Source organism: Melospiza melodia, chromosome 2 (genome assembly GCF_035770615.1).
Source record: "Melospiza melodia melodia isolate bMelMel2 chromosome 2, bMelMel2.pri, whole genome shotgun sequence".
Taxonomy (NCBI): Eukaryota; Metazoa; Chordata; class Aves; order Passeriformes; family Passerellidae; genus Melospiza; species Melospiza melodia.
Genome location: NC_086195.1, coordinates 143,351,516 through 143,373,650, shown reverse-complemented (window position 1 = coordinate 143,373,650; position 22,135 = coordinate 143,351,516). Strand labels below are relative to the sequence as shown.

At 50.4% G+C, this 22,135-nt stretch overlaps 1 protein-coding gene across 1 annotated transcript in view; it reads left to right on the top strand.

The window, feature by feature from the left end:
- The window catches only part of LOC134415273 (apomucin-like), a 33,949-nt gene extending 16,840 nt beyond the window's left edge, over positions 1-17,109 (top strand). Inside the window, exon 2 of the mRNA XM_063150545.1 lies at positions 14,944-17,109. Within this exon, the coding sequence (XP_063006615.1) occupies positions 15,397-16,788 (1,392 nt within the window). The 5' untranslated portion in view covers positions 14,944-15,396 and the 3' untranslated portion in view covers positions 16,789-17,109. The remainder of the gene's footprint in view (positions 1-14,943) is intronic.
- The last annotated feature ends 5,026 nt before the right edge of the window (positions 17,110-22,135 follow it).

The following is a 22,135-nucleotide window of genomic DNA, read 5'->3' as shown; positions in this document are numbered from 1 at the left end:
GGGACATCGGGGTCACAGCTGGAATCCATGGGAACACCTGGGCACATCAGGGTCACAGCTGGAACCCATGGGGACACCTGGGCACATCGGGGTCACAGCTGGAACCCATGGGGACACCTGGGCACATCGGGGTCACAGCTGGAACCCATGGGGACACCTGGGCACATCGGGGTCACAGCTGGAACCCAGCTCTGCCATCGGCCTAGCCCTTCCCAGCCCCAGGGCAATGGGATCTCTCTCACTGGTGTCTGCATTGTGCTCAGCCTGCTTGGGCTGCATCCTTGTTTCTGGGGTCACAGCTTTGTCCTAGCACGTGAAATTGTAATATTTCATTAACAGCTGGGAAAGAATGAGCTAATCAGGCTTAGCAGCTGATAAGGGTCTTCAGTCTATTGTCAAATCCTCTTGCTTTCCTAATTCTTTTGCAGTTCTGACATACGAATACAAAAAGATGTATTCTTTTCTATTTTTCCTCAAAAACTCTGAATTAGCCTTTGAATATTTTTTTCGAGATGCATCTGTGATCTTTCTAAAATCCCTTCATTGTCTTTTCGCTCTTCCCAGCATCCCTTAGCCAAACAAGGGAACAGCACCAAAAAGAAGCCAAAATCTGGACAGTGCCCCACTTGAGCCTTTGACCTGCTGAGGCCGAGGTGAAAACCATGGCAGGATATTCCGTGTTCTCCAGGCTGCCTTAGGCTGTCACTGCTTGGCTTCAAAGGTGTTTGTGTTGTTCAGACCCCCTCAGCTGGCACTTCAAACAAGTGTCTTCATGACTCGGCCTGCACGGTGTCAAAGCTCACAAATATTTGGCAATTCTGCAAGCCCTGTGTGCTCCGAGTCTCCTTCTCAGCCCCCTCATGTGCAGGAATTTTGGGGCTGCGGGTTCTGAGAGCTTTCAGTCTAAAATTAGCAAGGTTTTCCATTAACAAGCAGGTGTTTGCTTTTCCACACACAGATTGCAGAGCTGCAGCACATCTGTGCACATGTGAGAGCAAAAGAGAGCTGATCAAGCAGCAGAAATGTTTTTATTTTCTGTTCTGGGTTTTTTCCTTGTGCTTCCTGGCTGCTTTCAAGGACACATCTTAAAAAAGAAGCCTAAACAGACAACCAGAAAGTCGAAAATTTGCAAAATTATTAGATGTCACTTCCAATAACTGGGTGGCTGGGTCAGCAAATTCAGAGGCCAACATGGGCCAAAATTGCTGCATAATCTGCATTTACATTGGTCTTTCTCCAAGTAATGTGCTGTCACTGAGGAGAAATGTGGTTTTCCAATGGCCACTGCTTCCCTGGAGAAGATGATTTGTCAGGTCTGAGCCTCAACATTTAGCAATAAGGAAAAACATGTTGTCCTTCTTTTGAAAGTGTTGGGTCTTCAGCAAGCCTGGATGATTTATAAGGGTTGTGTGGGGAACAAATCCCCAGATCCCAAAATGCAGCCACATCTGGAGCCAGGGCAGGAAGGGGATAAGGGGAACCTCTGGAAATGGCAGGACACTCACAGGAAAGGAAGGAATGACAGTATAAACTTCTAAACTCCTGAAGATAAAGAGGATGTGGGCACTGTCAGCTCTGAGAGGTGAAGATATTCTTGTTTGGGGGTGGGGGAATGAGAATAGGTATACTCCCCTAACACAGAGTGTGTCCCGTGGTTTCAGTGACAGCAGCTCCTGGGCTGTCTCTCCATTCAGTGCACGTTCACCGTGCAGGTTTGCCATTGTACAGTGGCAGAGAGGAAAACCAGCTCTGCAGTGTTCAATCCCCAGCTTTTGGCCCCAGGGAGAGCCAGCCCTGCAGAGACAGCTGGAGATGCAGGATGCTCAAACCCTCTTGGCCTGGGACAGGCAGTGAAGGGAAAGCAATCTGTGCACGTTCACTTTCCTTCAGCTGAGCATCCTGCAAACCTGGAGCAGCTTCCTCTGCACCTGGGGGCTTTGCTCCAAACCCCTCTGTACCCGAGCAAAACCATTCTCCTGCTAAGCAAATAGAAACTTAGGACTTGTCAGAGTCATGTGTCAGTTTGGGCTCAGCTGCTGCTGTGTCTGTGAAAAGGATCTCAGAATCAGCTTTTTTCAGGGGTGTAAAATCACTGCAGGGAGTGATGCCCCAGACATCCCCTGCCAATTACCCTGAACTGGAAGGCTCAATTGCTCTGAGTCATTTCATCCTGCAATGACTATTTTCATGGATGTGATTTAAATTATGCCAAAGGTTTTTAATTAAAGTCACCCTTGTCATGCAAATATTTAATTTGGATTGATATATTTTTAGCTATGATTTTTGGAAAAGGCTCTTTAAAATGCATGAGGGTGTTTTGGTACGAGACTGTGGTGGTTGTGACACGAGGTGTCTGTCAGTGATTCCCTGCCTGCCTGGCTGCTGGGGCTGGAGAGGTGAAAATCCACCTCAGAGTCTCCCAGAACAGCACAGGCTGTTGCCAGGCTTGTACTGCTTCAGCAAAACAGGAATAAAAACAATATTTCATAAAGGTGGGCTTGCAGAATCTTGTAACTTCTCGTGAGCTGGTGGAGTCGCCCCCCTGCAGGAAGAGCTGAAGTGTTTTACTGGAGAATTCTGGTTTCTGGTTTTAGTGTTCAGCATTTTAAACAAGTGTGTTAATACAAGACCTTTCAGGAGTCTGAGTCCAAAAAGTGAGCAGAAATAGCTGCAGACATCTTTCTTTTCTTTTCTTTTTTTTTTTTTTTTTTTTTTTTTTAATTATTTTTTAATTATTTTTCTGTGTTTTCCTGGAACAGCACTGAAGTGGAGAGGCTGTGCAGCATCTGTCCTCTGAGTTATTCTGATTAAGGAAAGCAGCTGATGCAGTGTTGAGCAGCAAGCCAGATGAGGTGGCCTCTGGAGGTCTCTTGCAGCCCATGCTTGCTAAAATTGCATGATTGGAAAGCCATCCTCACAACGAGTTATAAACCTGAGGATTCCCACGTACTGAAAGTCAGTATTTTTTCTTCTCTAGACCTTGAAGGAGTCTCTATTTATTGTGCTTCCACAGTTCCTGCTGCATAATCCCTGCTGCACAATTCTTTAAAAATGGTAAATGGAGCATCAAAGGCAGCAAACACCTCAGAGGGAACTTTGCTGCTTTCCTCCTCCTTGCACAGAATGCTGATGAGGGCTTTTTTGGGGAGGGCTGGGGGCTGTAAACAAAAATATTCCTGCAGCTTTTGGCTGCAGAATAGCAGAGAAAAGCCAAGAGGATTCCTGAGCATGTTTCTGCTCGCTTCAAAGATTCTCTCTCTTTTTTTGCAGCCACATTTGACATTCCCTGCCTGTCCAAGGTGCGTTCAGGCACGCAGCATCATCAGCCACGCCTCCCAAAAATGCCAGTGGTCAGGAGAGGAGGGCACACAGGGAGGGAATGCTCCTTGCAGGCTTCACTCCAGGGAATTTGCTTTAGCTCAGGAAATCTGGCCTCCCTTTGCTTTGGGACACCAGTCTGGCTTGGGCTTGCCCTGCTCCCTGTTCCAGGGGGCCTTTGAGACACAGAGATGCTCTGAAAAAGATGTTCTCATCCCAAGGGGTGCTTTGGGAAACAGAAAAGCTGCAGCAGTGCTGGTTTCTGAAGGCCCAGCAGCAAGGCAGAGATCCCAGGACAGAGCCAGTGGCACCCTTTGCTCTAATCAGAGGTTAATTGAGTCTGCACTGCCAGGCAGGCTGAGGGAAGCAGAGCAGGGCTGTAGAGAGCAGCATCAAAAAGCCCCATTCAGTGATCTGCAGAGGCTGCCAGCTGCTTGACAGGAGTGAGCTGAGCTCTTGTTAAAGCAAGCTTCTCTTACTAATAATGCTTCTGGTCTCTCTAATTACCCACTCATTGTTCTGGAAAAGCTGAGGCACTTTGAGTGCTCCAGCTAGGAAACCAGGATGTGCTGGTAGCCAGCAGTGGGGTGTCACAGGAGCTGACCCCAGCTCTGTTTGTCACAGCTGCTGTCCCCCCAGGCCAGCCAGCCCCATCTGCCTCTGCACACACAGCCCAGCCTGACTCCCTTGCTGGGCATCCCACAGCATCCTCTGGGGAGGCTCTCAGCTGCCTCGTTCCTCTGCTCTCCCACAAACAGGGCAGATAAAATCAGACAATTCCAGTAAATCACTGCTTTGGTTTGCAGCAAAATGCAGGAGAAGCTTTTTTATTCCCAGAGAAAGGCAACAGCAGCAGTTCACGTGCTCTTGTGTTCCCTTGTGACTGTGGACAGGCAGGTGAGGGAGTCAGCAGGTGATGCTGGAGGGAGTCAGCAGGTGATGCTGGAGGGAGTCAGAAGGTGATATTGAGGGGACTCAGAAGGTGATGCTGGAGGGGACTCAGAAGGTGATGCTGGAGGGGAGTCAGAAGGTGATGCTGGAGGGACTCAGAAGGTGATGCTGGAGGGGACTCAGAAGGTGATGCTGGAGGGAGTCAGAAGGTGATGCTGGAGGGGAGTCAGAAGGTGATGCTGGAGGGACTCAGAAGGTGATGCTGGAGGGGAGTCAGAAGGTGATGCTGGAGGGAGTCAGAAGGTGATGCTGGAGGGGACTCAGAAGGTGATATTGAGGGGACTCAGCAGGTGATGCTGGAGGGACTCAGAAGGTGATGCTGGAGGGACTCAGAAGGTGATGCTGGAGGGACTCAGAAGGTGATATTGAAGGGACTCAGAAGGTGATGCTGGAGGGGAGTCAGAAGGTGATGCTGGAGGGACTCAGAAGGTGATATTGAAGGGACTCAGAAGGTGATGCTGGGGGGGAGTCAGAAGGTGATGCTGGAGGGACTCAGAAGGTGATATTGAAGGGACTCAGAAGGTGATGCTGGAGGGGAGTCAGAAGGTGATGCTGGAGGGACTCAGAAGGTGATGCTGGAGGGACTCAGAAGGTGATGCTGGAGGGAGTCAGAAGGTGATGCTGGAGGGACTCAGAAGGTGATGCTGGAGGGGACTCAGAAGGTGATGCTGGAGGGAGTCAGAAGGTGATGCTGGAGGGAGTCAGAAGGTGATGCTGGAGGGGACTCAGAAGGTGATGCTGGAGGGGACTCAGAAGGTGATATTGAGGGGACTCAGAAGGTGATATTGAAGGGACTCAGAAGGTGATGCTGGAGGCCACCTCTGCCAGAGCAGGAGCTGTCCCTGTGTGTCACCAGCCCAGCTCACAGGTCCCACACACTTCTTGGCTGGAATTGGCAGCCAGGCTCATGGCACTGGTGCCATTGCCCTCAGCCGCGGAGCACAGAGCAGTGACAATGGATTGATTTCCATCCTGTCAGGGCTGTTTGCCCCATTCCAGTGCAGTGTGGCACTGCCCTGAGTATTAACTTCACCTTCTGAAAATGAGCATCAAATATTCAACTTTAGAGATGACAGTGTTTGCATAAAATCCACCCAGTTTCCCTCACCAGGTATTGCCCCCTCCTTGAGGTCAGTAATTGCTGGTTGAACATGCCGACATTTCAGAGGTGCTGCCCTTACAGGGCCTTTGGCACATCCCTTATCCCACAATCCTGGCATGGTGGGGCTGGGAGACCCCCCAGCTCCCAGAGCAGGGTCCCTGGAGCAGCTGACACGGGAATTTGGGATTTTTGGGATGTCCCCAGAGATGGAGACTGCAGGCCTTCCCTCCCTGGGCAGCTGTTCCAGGGCTCTGTCCCCTCCATGGACACAAGTTCTCCCTCAGGCTGAGGTGGAACTCGTTGTGTTTCAGTTCATGGCCACTGCTCCTCACCCTGTCACTGGCACCACTGAGCAGAGTGTGGCACCATCCTGTGACAGCCTTGGGGATATTTGTGTGGGTTGGTGGGGTATCTGTGAGGATTGATGAGGTGTTTGTGTGGGTCGATGGATTTCCCTCCCAGCCTTCCCTTCCCCACACTGACCAGGCCCAAGGCTTTGTGAGACCCTCCACAACCATTTATTTTGGAGTTTGGATTTTCCTTCTGCTGGGTCTGCGGCCACGCATCAGGCTCACTGTGAAATGTAAATCCATCCGTGTGATTACTGGTTTCCCATTCCCAAAGTCTTTCTCTGTCTCTGGTTTTTATCCAGTCTGAAGTGGTTTTCAGCAAATGTGCTTCACCCACATTGGATATAAGCAGCAATTTGCCATTCCTTACACCTGGGGTGACAGCAGTCCCTTCCTCATTTGTGTCGCTTTGCCACCCAGCACTGTTGTGCTCCAGCACCTCCCACTCCAAATCAGCAGGAGCCATGGAATTATTCATACATTTACAAGTGAGACTCTCTCTTCTCACCTTTGGGTGAAAGCTCCCTTGAGGCTAAATTGGGGGAGTTAATTTTTCACATTCTCATTCTCACACGGACAAACCCTTGATTGGTGTGATTTGCTTCTCAAGGGTGTTTGATTTAGGCTGGGGTGGTTTTTCTGGGAACAAACTGGAGCATGGACCACCAGTGCACCAAAAAGTGATTTCTGATCAAATATCTGTTCTAAACAGATATTTCCTGAATATGTTTTTGTTCTTTGTGTCCTGACGTGTCCAGATCAGATCTGCCAGTGACCCTCCTTGGTTTCTGCTCTGACTTGCACGATGGCCAGCCCAGTAAAGGTGTGATGGGATCCTTGTCTGCAATAATTATTGGTTATTAGGGTTTGGCCACCAGGCTGTCTGGCACTGCTGCTTTCTGCAAGGGGCAGAGTGCAATGCACTAATAATTGCCATCATCTGTCTGTGGCAAATAAAAACATCTCTGTCTTTGGCAGGGCTCTGCTGTTCCATCCACTGTGGTTAGAGATGCCTTCCAGGCATTTTCTGAGAGTCAGGCTGTGATTTCAACAGACTTCACTTCCAAATTTATTTCTACTCTTCTTCACTCATTTTGCATATAATATGACTATGTAAATAATAATGATGATGATGATGATGATGATGATAAGCTGGTATACAATAATTACATGAGTAATATCAGAACAATTCTCATCAATTCCTGCTTCCCTCCTGCAGCCCCAGCAGCAATGTTGCTCCCTCAGTGTGATGTAGTTTCAGTGGTGTGTGCTCAGTGCTCTGGGTGCTGACACAGAGATTACAGGGCTTTTACTCTGGCCTTGGCCAAAAAGAGAAGGGTGAGCAGAACTCAAAGAGAGCAGTTCCCCTCCCCACTTAATTCCAGGTACCAGTGAGGGAATTGGGGCCAGCTCTGCTGACCTGAGTGCTCCCAGGTTTGAATGGATACAGGGCAAAGAAAGGCCATTCCTGGGGCAGAAAATTCCCTTTTGTGGTGGCTTTGGCCACCTCCTCTCCCCTGGCCCAAGTTTGTTCTGAACAGACAATTCTCAGGGCTTCTTTGGAAAGCTGGCTGCATTTCCAAGCCAGGCTTACCCTTTTCCTTCCATAGCTGCTGTGTCCAGTTCCCCTGGAATGCAGCACAAACACTTTGGGTATCTCTGGGTGCTCTTGTCCATCACATCCTCTCAGGAGCCTATAAAAAAGCTCCTTTTGCCAAGTTTCCCAAAATCTGCTTCATGCACTCCCTAGGGCAGTGGTAAATGGTACAACATGGGACTTCCAGTGGGGGAAAAGTAGGGAGTTATCCATTGAGGTCCATCCCCAAAGGCCAGTTGGAACAAGGAGCCCAGAAGAAGGGGCTGCCCCGTTATGTTACAGCACACTGCAGCACCCCGTCCTGCTCTCCCTGCAGGTGCAGAGCTGAGGGAAGCTGCTCTCCCTCTGTGCTTCCCTGGAAACACGAGATCCAGGGGCCCTGCTCGGAATGCAGGGTTTGCCATGCATCCTCCTGTCACAATGGCTATCCCTGGCTCTCCTTAGGGCAGAGCAGGTGCCCTGTGCCAGGGGGGTTCTGCCCTCCTCTGGTGTTATTTCTGTGCCCATGTGATTTATTTCTGTCACCAGGGCTGCCTGTGGGTCCCTGGCAGGGCACTGGGTATCCTTGGGGTGGAGTGGGCTGCATTCTGCTTTATTTCATACTGAGTCCTTGGGAGATTTTTGTTCCTTGGCTTGTGTTGGTTGGGGTTTCTATTCCATAACCAGTGTAAATGCAGTGTGTCCCAGGTCCAAGTTAATTACATGCCCGGGTTAATGACTCATTGCTCCAGGCTCTGGAGTGGGGAACGTGGCCAGTCATTGATGCACTGGCCATTTTCCTGCCCTGGAGCTGAGGTCTCCATCCAAAACCTCCAAAGGGATCGGCAGCCAGGTGGCACCCAGGAATCATCTCCTTTCAGGTGAAACTGCCTCTGAGCTCTGGAGGAGCTGTTGGGCACAGGAGGCAGCTCAGAGTGCAGGGAGTTATCCCAATATCAGAGTGATATCGGGTTAATATCAGTGTGATATCAGGGGAGTTATAGCAGAATAATATCAGTGTGATATCAAGGGAGTTATCCCAATATCATTGTGCTATCAGGGAGTTATATCAGATTAATATCAGTGTGATATCAGATTAATATCAGTGTGATATCAGGGGAGTTATCCCAATATCAGTGTGATAGGAGGAAGTTATCCCAATATCAGTGTGACAAAGGGCAGTTATATCAGATTAATATCATTGTGGCATCAAGGAGTTATCCCAATATCATTGTGATATCAGGGGAGTTATTCCAATATCATTGTGATATCAGGGGATTTATCCCAATATCAGTGTGACATCAGGGGAGTTATGCCAATATCAGTGTGATATCAGGGGAGTTATCCCAATGTCAGTGTGACATCAAGGCAGTTATATCCCATTCACAAAACCCTACCTGAGAGCTTGTTTTGGGATGAGAACACCTGCACGTAGCTCAGAGACCACCAAACCCAGTGGGCTCGAGCCACAGCGCCCAGGGGGAATTGAGCAAGAGCATTTTGAGCTGTGGTCTGAGGGAAGCAGGCACTGCTGTTGTGTCTGGGGGACAGGAGCTCATCCATCACTGTGATTCTCTGCAGAAGTGGCTCCAGCACCTCTGAGAATTCCCCTCTCTCACAGAAACCAGATGTCACTGACCACTGGGGGCCTTCATTCCTCCGAAGGAGAGAGGCAGTGCGAGCCCAGAGTGCAGATCTCATTCTGCTGCTGATTACGAGTTGCTCTCCCGAGCTGGTTAGCAGCTATTTTCATTAGCTGGTGTTCAGGACCACTTAGTGTCAGAGTTCTGGCAGTTGTGCCCAAATGAGATGTTTGTTTGAGGCAGCTCCTCTCCCCTCCTCAGGTAAAGCAAGGCTCCGTGCACATGTTTGTACTCGGTGTCCCCAAGGCAATGTTTGTTTGCTTTGTTTGGCAGGCAGAGGAGTCGGTGCTCTCATCTTTTATTCATGCCAGTATTTCTTGTGAATGTGGCCTCCAAAATGTATCACAGGCAAAAATATCACTGACAGTGGTGCCTGGGAGGCTCTCTCCTTGTGTTACAAATGGACACACAAATTAAATCACTGCTGTTAATGCGTGCCCACTCCGTAACTGCGGGTTTGGAATGCTGCTGAAGCAATTATCCCCAATCAGAATTGCAAATCAGGAGCTGGCTTTGATGGGGAAGGAGGACATCTCATCCTCAATAGAGGCCCTGGACCAGGGCTGGCACACACCTGACAAATGAGTGTGGGCTGGGCACGATGTACCCAGTGACTCTGAGTGCCAGCCCAGCTCCAGAGGGAGCTCTGCCCAGGGATGGGGTGTTCCAAACCCCCAAAATCCCAGAACATGGTCCTAGGAGCCAGGGAACAGGGATGGGCTGTTCCAAACCCCCAAATTCCCACAGCCTGAGGTCTGCTCTGCCCTGGGATCCAGGGAACAGGGATGGGCTGTTCTGAACCCCCAAATTCCCAGAGTTGGTGTCTGGAGAGCCCAGCCAGGCTCTGAGCCCCATGGGCAGTGACTTCTGGCAGCCCCAGCTCCTGAGTGTCCCTTGCACCTCTGGAATCCTCTCTCAAACCTCTCTTGTTCCCCTTCTGGCTCTCCACATCCTTTTGGCATGGCTGAAAACCCGAGATCCTTTGCTGACAAACTGCTGTTCCACCACAAATTGGGTGCCTTTTAATGTCCACTCAGTGGCAAGGGAAGGAAAAGCAGGTTTTCCTGGAGGAAGCTGAGTGCCAAGCCAGAGGTGGCATCCAGCTCCCACTCAAGCTTGGGTAACAACCTGCTGTGGCTGGGGATTTATTTATTTCATGCCAACATCCTCATTCTGCGGGCACAGGGAACGGCTCACAGAGCAAACAGCTCTCTCTCTGTGCTGCAGGAACTTTTGGAGGTCACCAAGGCAAAGCTGGGCTTTATTGTGCTGCTGACAGGGCCCTGGACACAAATTGCAGCCAAACATTTTCACGGAGAATTAAACTTGCTGGGAGCTCTGGCTGTCCTGCCACGCACAGGCAGAGCACGAGCAAACAGCTGCAGCTGGGGAAATGGGACAACTTTGGAGCAGGGATGTGTTCCCAGCTCTAAAAATACCACCCTTAACAAGCACTGGAACAGGGAAAATTGTCAAGCGCAGCTCTCATTCCCCCTGAGCTTTAGCACTTCAGCACAGACCCTTCTGCCTCCTAATGCTTCCCAATATTTCACCTTTTGCAGCAGAGCTGCAGAGTTGTCAGTTCCCAGGGGAAATGAGTTTAAAGTAGTTGCAAGCATGCGTGGGGTGTTTGTGCCAGGCATGCATGGCCTACAGGAATTCAGGCTCAGAAATTCCTTTAAGGAAGGGAATAAGGGGTTTTATTCCAGTGGTGTGCCTGTATGCAAATATATATGCATATATATATGAATTTATTACGCCAGCTATTAGGATTTAGTTGGAAGTGCAGCTGTGTTTGATGTTCTTAAAATCCTTTGAGTCAATGGATTAAGGAAGAATCCAAACTTTTGAAGTTCTTCTAACTTAAAACATAACTCCAGCTTTTATGATTTAATGCAAAATTCATGAAGAAGAACCTAAGGACTTTGAGACCCAGAACACATAGAAAGAGTCCAAGTCAGTCATTTGGGTTTAAAATAGGATTTTAGGCCAATTTGAAACATTTCATGGTGGTGGCAAAAAATTCTACACGCTTGGTGTCAGTGAGTTTGGTTCAGGTCCCAGACTCTGAGTCCCAGCCTTCGGAACCCCCCGTATTTAATTTTAATTTTTATTTTATATTTTTATATTTTATTTATTTAATATCAATTTTCATTTTAATTCTAATTAATGTAATACAATTCAAATTTTTCCTTTCATTTAATTTGCTGACATTCCTGTTTCTGTACCTCCCTTTAATGTCAGAACATCCCAAGTGAGGACTCCATGGGCACACTGAGTGTGTCCATCTCTGCAGCGCTGAATGCCCAGCTGCAGGAATTGGAGGTTCCTGTGCAGCAGGAGATTCTGGATACTCTCTCAGTGAGCAGCTACCGATGAATGAGGTGTTTCCACTCCCTGTTGGTGTTGATTTAAGCACAGGGAAGCCTCCTTTCCCTCCCCGTTGTCCCCTTTATGCCACAAATAAATGCATTTGTTTGTGTTTCCCTGCCCTGCTGAGTTATGGTTTTTTTAAGGCAACTGCATGAAAAACAAATCATTGTTATCCTGGAAACGGGGCAAAAGGACACCTGAGGAATGTCTGTGGCTCCCCACCTGTGCCAGGGCCCCCAAGGCTGTGGTGTTGGGAGGGTCCCCAGGACAAGAGATGAGAATTGACTCCAAGTGCTCAGAAGGCTGATTTATTGCACTATATTACAAGAAAATGATATACTAAAACCATACTAAAGAAGGAGAAAGGAGACATCAGAAGGCTGGACAAGAATGAATAATAAAATTGATGATACACTCACGATACACTCAGAGAGTCCAACACAGCTGGACTGGGATTGACTATTAATAAAAAACAATTCACATGCTGGGTAAACAGTTCTCCAAATCACATTCCAAAGGAGTAAAACATGGAAAAGCTGAGGCTTCTCCTCTCCCCACGAGGAGATACAAGGGCAGAAAGAAGAAGTGGGTTTGATCACTCTCCCTCAGCAATGAGCTTTATTAATCCAGGACTGAAAGCTGTGGTTTCTCTTACAATAACTGCAGATTTTGAGTTATCCTGCCCCAATCCTCTCCAAGCTAAGTGAGGAAGGACAAACAAAGCTGGATGTGTCTGTGCATGAAATTAAACTTGCTAAATTATAACTCTCCTGGTGGGCCAAACTCTTCTGCTCCTGAAGTCACAACAATGAGTTTATCTAGGACTTAAAACACGGGGAAACTATTTTTTATTTGTTTGGAAATTTTTTACTTGTTTTACACACAAAATTATCTGCCCTTTGAATTTCCTAGAATGCAAGTGGCAAAGTAGGAGTCAAATTTAGGTGCAAAACTGTGTCCTTTGCTGGGACACCTTCCACTAGCCCAGGCTGCCCCAAACCTTGGGCATTTCCAGGGCTGGGATTTGTGATTCTGTGACTGTCTGCTGGATCATTCTGACCCCTACCCCACACTTTGTTCTTTTCCCTACGGAGTTCAGGGTTTGCCTCCCCAAAGTGACCCAATTCCAGCACATTCATTCCTGGTTCTCCAGCAGCTCCCTGCTGCCACTGGCAGGACAAGGCTGCCCAGTGTCAGTGCTCCCTGCTGCACTGGAATCTGATTTTCACTTGGGCTTTCTGCAGTGAAATCTAAGCAAAATTTACACTTTTGAAGCACAGAGAGGGACCACCATGGTGAAATTAGCATTAAAATGTTTTAAAAAAAAAGTTCTTCTGCTCCAAGAAAACCACAAACTGCTAATTTACATATTAATAGCGTAACTTAATGCTCGGGAAGATAAAAAATGCAATCTTTGGCCAGATGCAGAGAATTAATTACAGCAGTGAAAGGATCCCGTGAAAAGCACAGAGCAAGGCCTGAATATTGAGAGAGAATGTTGTTGTCAGCCAGGTTTGAGTGTGTGTGGGGAAATAGAGAATTGTGGCGTTGTTGCAGGGCAGGTATTTAGGGTGGGCTGTCCCTGTGGGACATGCTGCCAAAGCAGATAGAAAAGATGAAAAGGAAAAAGATAAAAAGATGAAATGGAACACAGAGGCCACTGGAACCAACCCCTGGGCGTTTCTTTTTCTGTACTTCCTTCTCTTGCTCTGTAATGTTGGTGCTCATCCTGGCAGTGTCACTGTTGACATCGACCAAGGTTTTCTCACTGAAGTTCCAGGAAATACATTTGCCACCACATGAATTATGCAGGGAAACATGGCAGCATCAAACCCCATTAAACTGATATTTTCAGCTCTGCTTCTCCTGTTCCACAGGGGATCAAACCTCAGAGAAAAATTAGAAACAACAGATTGCAGGGAAGGTGTTGAAAGGGAGTAAGAGAAAAACAAACTAAAGAAAACAAAAAATAATTACATAAAAGAATTCAATAAAACAAAAGAATTACACAATTTTAAAAGTCCACAAATGTACCTTAAAGGGAGGGGTGGATTTTCAGTCACTTGTTAGAGGAGTAAATACACAGTGAGTAATCTGTGCTTGGGTATTTCCTGCTAACTGTGGGAGAGCTCCATGGTTAGCACCACTGATCCACCAGAGACAGGAGACTCTGAAATGTGGGAAGGGATTTTAGGGGATGGATGCACTGTCCATCCCATTAGAAATGACCACCCAAGCATCTCCAGGGCTGCAGGGCATTGTCCATCCCCTCACAAACATCCCCAGGGCTGCAGGGCAGTGTCCATGGTGTGCCCTGCATGGCACAGTGACCACTTTTTGTGCACCCTGTAAAGGACAATGTGTCACCAGAGCCTGGCCTGATACACAAAGGGATTTTTTGGGCTCCTTGAGAAGGTGAGTTAATCACCTGTTCATCCCTAGATTTCCAGTCTCATCCTTTATATCGAATATTCAATTTCAAAACACATCGGTAGCAAATAGGACACAGCCATTTGTGTCTGTAGGAGTGTCTCCCAGGAGCAGCCTCAGTTAGGGCTCCTCACACCTGCTGTGTCACCCTCTCCTCACACCACTGAAACAGCACTGCTGCTTCCATGTCACCACTCAGCTGAAATCTTTCCTCAGGAAGCTCTTGCAGCCAACAGAGGTTCAAGCAGGTGCTTGCATCTCTTATTTACTGGTTAATTCCCTTCAAACACCTTGTCCAGGGCTGGGAGAGGCCAGGGAGAGTGAGACATGAGCAGTCTCGTGTCCGCTGAGTTGTTTTACACTTTTCTCTGTGGAACAATATGAATTACTTTGGTTTTTGTAGCCCAGTTTAGGACTCTGGGTACTGACTGTAGGCAGCAGAACTGAAGGGGCTGCCACGAGCCAGGTGAGATCTCTGGCTGGCTCAGGTCCTGCTGCTGAGGAGCTGTCGTAGGAAGGGGACCAGGACACCAGCTGGTTCATCACAGGTCCAGTTTATTGAAGAAAGTATCAAGCACTTATACAGCAAATAATAAGCTCATGAATATTCTGTAAGCCAAGCAATCTATTGGTTAAACTATACCATCAACTCTTCCTCATTCCTTAGGGGTTACATCTCTCTTTTCTCATGTCTCTTTCACTATTTGTTATCCTACTACAGCTAGGCCCAAGGACACGCTATCTCACAGGTGCAGGACTTGGAATTAGCCATGGTCTTGTACTTTTCCAGTCTCTAGCCTCCTAAATTTCCCAACAAGGAGCCAACTCCTGGAGAAGAACAGATGGATGGAGGGACCAGGCAGGGAGGGAAACTGGGAGAGCCTGCATGGCACCCCTGCCCCTGCCAGCCTGGACCTGGGACCTGGTTCTGTACCTGGGCTGCTGCAGGCTGCTCCTCCCTGGGAGCTGGGGGTGCAGAACCCCGTGGCTGCTGGAGGTCACAGGGGTTTCTTGGGGTCATTTTCGGTTTCTTGATGTCATTGCAGTCCCTGGGTGTGGTCATGTCTTGGGTTGGAACAGAAAATGAAACTGAAGGTATGCATCCCCATCTCCGTGAGCTGTTCGAGCAGGTGGGACAGTGTTTGTTCTCTCCTCCATGACTCATGTCCAATACTCTCTCCACGGGATATTTGTGTGCAGGTGGCCCCCAGAACCTCTCTGGGTGACTCCCAAGTGACATCACTGACATCAGCCCACGGTGAGATGCCTGCCCAGGGGAGGAGCCGAGCAGTCCCACCTGCATATAAGCCGGCACTTGGAGCACCAGGAGCCTGTTGCCTGCAGAGTTCCCAGAGGAGAAGAGGCCCAGGATCCCAGGGGACCTTCAGAGGAGGACCAGGCCCTTCTGCAGGATCACAGCTCCGACAGAACCATGTCCATCCCTCCCTGAGAGCCTCAGCCCCCCGTGATCAGACCACCGGCATGCCAGGTTGTATTCTGACTCTGTCACTTTAGGCCGGTGCTTTCTGCCTTTCTTTCATTTCTCCTATGAAATTGTAGTTCTGACTTGGGATCTCCCACTGGTTTGCTGTCAGACTGGTACATATTTGGGCACCCTGTGTGGAGCCAGTCCTGAGAGAAGTCAGAATTGCAATGTTGTGTTACAGAAGGCTCCTGTTCACCATGGTGCTCACCGTGCTTACACAGCTCTTACACCTTGCTCTCTGTCTGTTTCCACACATGGGGAGCTGCCTGTCTGCTGCAGTGCCCCTCTTGAGCTCAGGGAATGCTCTGGAAATTGCTTTGTTGGTGTATTGTATCTATTGCATGATAACCTCTGGGAAAGTGAACATAACTTGGGACAAAAATTCACTTTTGTTCACTTGTCCTGGGCTGGGCTGCTGCATCTGCATCCCCCTCAGCAATCACAGCCAGCCCTTGGGGGAAAGAGCAGAGAGTGGTTTCCCCCTGACTCTCATACTCGACAGAGCAGTTTTTGAAAATTTTGAGTTGCCTCTGGCTGTCAAAGATGGCATCATCATCTTGCTGTTAGTTCTGCTTTGTGCTCTCTTTGTAGCCTGCACCCTGTACACCCTGTGCACCGTGCTTAGAGACAGAGGAACACTCAGTCTGGTACAGCAGCGTCGTGAGGAGGAGGAGGAGGAGGGGAGGACAGAGTCAGCAGCCACCACGTCTGCACAGCCTGCCATGGAGAGAGGAGGAACCCAAAGGAAAGGAACGGGCACCACCTCTGCACAGCCTGCTACACAGAGAAAAGGAACCAAAGACAAAGGAACAGGCACCATGTCTGCACAGCCTGCCATGGAGAGAGGAGGAACCCAAAGGAAAGGAGCAGGCACCACAGCTGCACAGCCTGCCATGGAGAGAGGAGGAACCCAAAGGAAAGGAACAGGCACCACCTCTGCACAGCCTGCCATGGAGAGAGGAGGAACCAAAGACAAAGGAACAGGCACCACAGCTGCACAGCCTGCCATGGGGAGAGGAGGAACCAAAGACAAAGGAACAGGCACCATGTCTGCACAGCCTGCCATGGAGAGAGGAGGAACCAAAGACAAAGGAACAGGCACCATGTCTGCACAGCCTGCCATGGAGAGAGGAGGAACCAAAGACAAAGGAACAGGCACCACGTCTGCACAGCCTGCCATGGAGAGAGGAGGAACCAAAGACAAAGGAACAGGCACCACCTCTGCACAGCCTGCCATGGAGAGAGGAGGAACCCACAGCAAAGGAACAGGCACCACAGCTGCACAGCCTGCCATGGAGAGAGGAGGAACCCACAGCAAAGGAACAGGCACCACCTCTGCACAGCCTGCCATGGAGAGAGGAGGAACCCAAAGGAAAGGAACAGGCACCACAGCTGCACAGCCTGCCATGGAGAGAAAGGGAACCCAAAGGAAAGGAACAGGCACCACAGCTGCACAGCCTGCCATGGAGAGAGGAGGAACCAAAGACAAAGGAACAGGCACCACCTCTGCACAGCTTGCCATGGAAAGAGGAGGACAGCCCAGCCCAGCCCAGCAGTGAGTGTGTCACAGACCCCACAGGACAGCCCAGCCCAGCAGTGAGTGTGTCACAGACCCCACAGGACAGCACTTTTGGGGTTGCTGCTGCACAGACAGAAGCCATCACAGAGCTGATGCCCTGCCTGCTCTCCCAGATGAGCCCTCTGCTGTGGGACTGCTGAGAGCTGAGGAACAACAGGAACCAATCCCCAGAGCAGCCCTGCACCACCAACAATTCCTCATAATAACATGAACTGGCTGTAGAACAGCCCAACAAAGGCAAAGTGCTTTGTTTTCCTTTCCCCCTTAATTAAACCACAATAAAGCCCTGAATAAGCCTTGTCTCAATGTGTGTGTGAGATTCCCATTCCCAGGAGATTATTTGGGAACTGGGGAGCCAAGGGGGCTCAGCAGGGCCTGTCCAGCCCTGTAGGGCCATGGCTGGGTCCAGGGCACATTTGGGATTATTTTCAAACCAGGACAGGTCACTTAAAGTCATTTAAGTCCCTACTCAGGGGTACTTTAGGTCACAGGGGTCACATGAGAGGTCATTTGAGGTCACAATCGGGGTTACTCCAGGTCATAGGGGTCATGAAAGGTCAAATTGGGGTTACTTTTGGTCATAGGGGTCATTTGGGGACACAAAGGTTACTCTAGGTCTTTTGAGGGGTTTTTTTCTGGTTTTTCCAGGGGTTACTTTAGGTCATTTTTTTGTCCATCCCCTCAGAAACGACCAAACATCTCCAGGGCTGCAGGGCAGTGTCCATCCCCTCACAAACATCTCCAGGGCTGCAGGGCATTGTCCATCCCCTCACAAACACCTCCAGGGCTCCAGGGCATTGTCCATCCCCTCACAAACATCTCCAGGCCTGCAGAGCATTGTCCATCCCCTCACAAGCAGCCAAACACCCCCAGGGCTCCTGGCAGATACCCCAGGGTAGCTCTAACTGGGGCTGACACTTGTGACCTTAAAGATCAGCTGGTGACAGCAAGGACCTTTGCAGGGGCTGCAGTAACCCCTGACCTTCACCCTCCTTGGGAGTGAACGGGAACAGCCAGAGCATTTCTGTGCCAGCCCTGCCATCCCTGTGGCTCTGTGCCATCCCAGGGCTGCAGGGATGTTCTGGCTCTGTGTGTGTGAATGGCACTGGCCCGCAGTGCCACGTGAAGGCAGTGGGGCACAGAGCTCAGCCAGTTTGCCATGGGATCCCTGAGTGCTTCCTGCTGCCAGGGGAGGGTTTCCAAATGTGCAAACGGGTTCTGGGTGTCACACAAACCCTGCTGGCTGTGGGGAGCCCAGCAGAGGAAATCCCTGAGGCAGGGCTGGGCAGGCAGCGCTTCATGGCCCTGCACACATCCCTTGTTCCACAAACTCCATTTCCTGATGGGTGCCAGGCCCATCCCTGCACAGGCAGCGCTTCATGGCCCTGCACACATCCCTTGGTGCACAAACTCCATTTCCTGATGGGTGCCAGGCCCATCCCTACACAGGCAGTGCTTCATGGCCCTGCACACATCCCTTGTTCCACAGACTCCATTTCCTGATGGGTGCCAGGCCTGACACTGCACAGGCAGTGCTTCATGGCCCTGCACACATCCCTTGGTGCACAAACTCCATTTCCTGATGGCTGCCAGGCCTGACACTGCACAGGCAGCGCTTCATGGCCCTGCACACATCCCTTGTTCCACAAACTCCATTTCCTGATGGGTGCCAGGCCCATCCCTGCACAGGCAGCGCTTCATGGCCCTGCACACATCCCTTGTTCCACAAACTCCATTTCCTGATGGGTGCAGGCCTGACACTGCACAGGCAGTGCTTCATGGCCCTGCACACATCCCTTGTTCCACAGACTCCATTTCCTGATGGGTGCCAGGCCCATCCCTGCACAGGCAGTGCTTCATGGCCCTGCACACATCCCTTGTTCCACAAACTCCATTTCCTGATGGGTGCCAGGCCCATCCCTGCACAGGCAGCGCTTCATGGCCCTGCACACATCCCTTGGTGCACAAACTCCATTTCCTGATGGCTGCCAGGCCTGACACTGCACAGGCAGCGCTTCATGGCCCTGCACACATCCCTTGTTCCACAAACTCCATTTCCTGATGGGTGCCAGGCCCATCCCTGCACAGGCAGCGCTTCATGGCCCTGCACACATCCCTTGTTCCACAAACTCCATTTCCTGATGGGTGCCAGGCCCATCCCTGCACAGGCAGCGCTTCATGGCCCTGCACACATCCCTTGGTGCACAAACTCCATTTCCTGATGGGTGCAGGCCTGACACTGCACAGGCAGTGCTTCATGGCCCTGCACACATCCCTTGTTCCACAGACTCCATTTCCTGATGGGTGCCAGGCCCATCCCTGCACAGGCAGTGCTTCATGGCCCTGCACACATCCCTTGTTCCACAAACTCCATTTCCTGATGGGTGCCAGGCCCATCCCTGCACAGGCAGCGCTTCATGGCCCTGCACACATCCCTTGGTGCACAAACTCCATTTCCTGATGGCTGCCAGGCCTGACACTGCACAGGCAGCGCTTCATGGCCCTGCACACATCCCTTGTTCCACAAACTCCATTTCCTGATGGGTGCCAGGCCTGACACTGCACAGGCAGTGCTTCATGGCCCTGCACACATCCCTTGTTCCACAAACTCCATTTCCTGATGGGTGCCAGGCCCATCCCTGCACAGGCAGCGCTTCATGGCCCTGCACACATCCCTTGGTGCACAAACTCCATTTCCTGATGGGTGCCAGGCCCATCCCTGCACAGGCAGCGCTTCATGGCCCTGCACACATCCCTTGGTGCACAAACTCCATTTCCTGATGGGTGCAGGCCTGACACTGCACAGGCAGTGCTTCATGGCCCTGCACACATCCCTTGTTCCACAGACTCCATTTCCTGATGGGTGCAGGCCTGACACTGCACAGGCAGTGCTTCATGGCCCTGCACACATCCCTTGTTCCACAGACTCCATTTCCTGATGGGTGCCAGGCCCATCCCTGCACAGGCAGTGCTTCATGGCCCTGCACACATCCCTTGTTCCACAAACTCCATTTCCTGATGGGTGCAGGCCCATCCCTGCACAGGCAGTTGTTCATGGCCCTGCACACATCCCTTGGTGCACAAACTCCATTTCCTGATGGGTGCAGGCCCATCCCTGCACAGGCAGTGCTTCATGGCCCTGCACACATCCCTTGTTCCACAAACTCCATTTCCTGATGGGTGCAGGCCCATCACTGCCCTTGGCTGTTCAAGAGACGTGCACAAAGCTGGGGAGTGGACTGGAGGCTGCTGGAGCCATCCTGGGGCAGCAGCACTCACATCTGGGCACCTGCACCGTGCCTCTGCTCCCCAGGAACCTCTTGGAATCCCAGAACCATTCAGGCTGGAAAAGCATTGCCCTGCCAGTCCCTGGTGCTGCTGGGCTCATCACTTCTGACAATTCAGGGCACCTGAGAGGGTTCAGGCCCTCAGCAGGAATGGGGAACAGAATTCATGCCCTTGCTGTGGCTGCTCCAGGGAACAGGTGAGTTTGCTGCTTTTGAAGGGTGTTTTTGCACAGAGGTGTTGGGTTTGTCACTGAAATTGCTGTGAGCCCTCAATGTTTGGGTGTTGTTGCAATGAAGAGAGATGTTTAAAGGAGAGGGGGTGCTGAAGGGAGCTGTGTGAGGTGTTCATCGATACTCAGACTGTGTTTGGTTAAAACTGCACCTCAGAAAACTTCCCTCAGCAGCAGGATTTGTTCTGGGGGGGCTTTGAAGGGCAGCACCACTGGCACAGACCCTGCTGGGCTCACTGCTTACAACAGGAAAGTAAAAGTTTACAGCAGAGTTTACTTTTCCACAATGCCTCAGAATTCCCCACTGCTCAGGTGTGACACATTGGAGTGAGGAGCCTTTTTGGAGGGACAGGCAAAGGATGAGCTAAAAGAACAAAAAGCCTAATGGTAAAATTAGCTCCCTCTTTCACTTTTAAAGGTCTGGGAGTGGAGGGCTGAGATCCCAGGTAGCCATTTGTGCTCTGCTTTTGTTCTGCTGCAGACAGCTGAGGTCAATGCGGATTTTCTCTTTCCCCCTGAACTGTTTTTAGGATGAGACAATTGGTTGTATTTGCTGTCACTGAGCACTCAGTGGCTTCGGTCCCTCCTGATCCCTGGAATGGAACAAACTCTGTGGCTGTACATGGCTTGTGACCCCTCCTGTCACAGCCACTCTGGCTCCTTGGCATTGTTAAACCAGAACATTTGTGCTTTTGGGTGCGTTGTGTTTGTCCTCACTGACAGCTGGAGCATTTTCTGCATGGCAGCCCAATGGAGGAGGCACTGACAGAGATGCCCAGCTGGAAATGCCCTCCCTGCCCAGCACAGTTCTGGTTTCTGCTGCTCTTTGCTTCTCCAAGTGGCCAGGGAAGGCCAGGTGAGCCTCGGTCAGACTCTGGATGGATCAGGAGGGCGGGTGGGTGAGCCAGGGAGCATTTCCAGGGCGGGCAGAGGGCAGGGATTGTTAACTGGGGCTCAGCCCTGGCCCAGCTCCCCAGGCTCCCCTGGAAAACCTCTCCTGCCTTTCTGCAGGCTCCTGTGTGAGGGCTCACAGGGATCTGCAGCAGAGCTGTGGCATTGCTGAGCACGAACACATTTACTCTGAATGCCCCTCACAGCCCAGGACTGAGCGCTGCGTGTGTTTGTTTGTCTCAGAGCCTGTCTGATCCTCTCCCTGCTATAATGAAGTGTTTTGCTAAGCCATTGTTCTCACCATAAATGTATTCCCCTGGCTGCGTCTTTGTGGTGGATTATTTGCTCCAGAATCTTTTCTTTTCATCTCAGAGATGAATATACATTTCAGGAGCAGGTTTTGAAACACCCGTTTGCTTCAGGAAACTTCTCATGAGCAAGTCTGGGAAGCCAGCACTAAATCACTTTTGGATATTTTATTTCCCAAGGAATCAGGCCCACTTTGTTTATTATCAAGCAAAACCCCAAGCAGAATGTAAAAACCAAGCCTGAATCAGAAAGGAGCATTATAAAAATACTGAAGCTGTCTTTCCCTGGCAATGGGGACATACATTACTTCACATTAATGTGAAAAAGAAATGGTACAATGGTAAAGGAATAAAAGCAAAGGCAAATAAGAGTCTGAGAGGAAAGCTGATGTGTTACAGACAGTCTGAGGGGTGAGGCTGGGGGTGTGAGGCTCTGGGATGGCTTTGGTGTCTCTGCTGCCTTTGGCAGGTTTGTTACGCAGCCCAGGCACTCTGGGCTCTGCACAAGGTGAGTTCCTGAACTTTGGGGTGAAATAACAGGGTCGGGGGGAAATGGGACAGGTGGTTTGGGAAGGTGTGGGAGTTTGGGATTTAAGGAAGCTGCAGCCCTG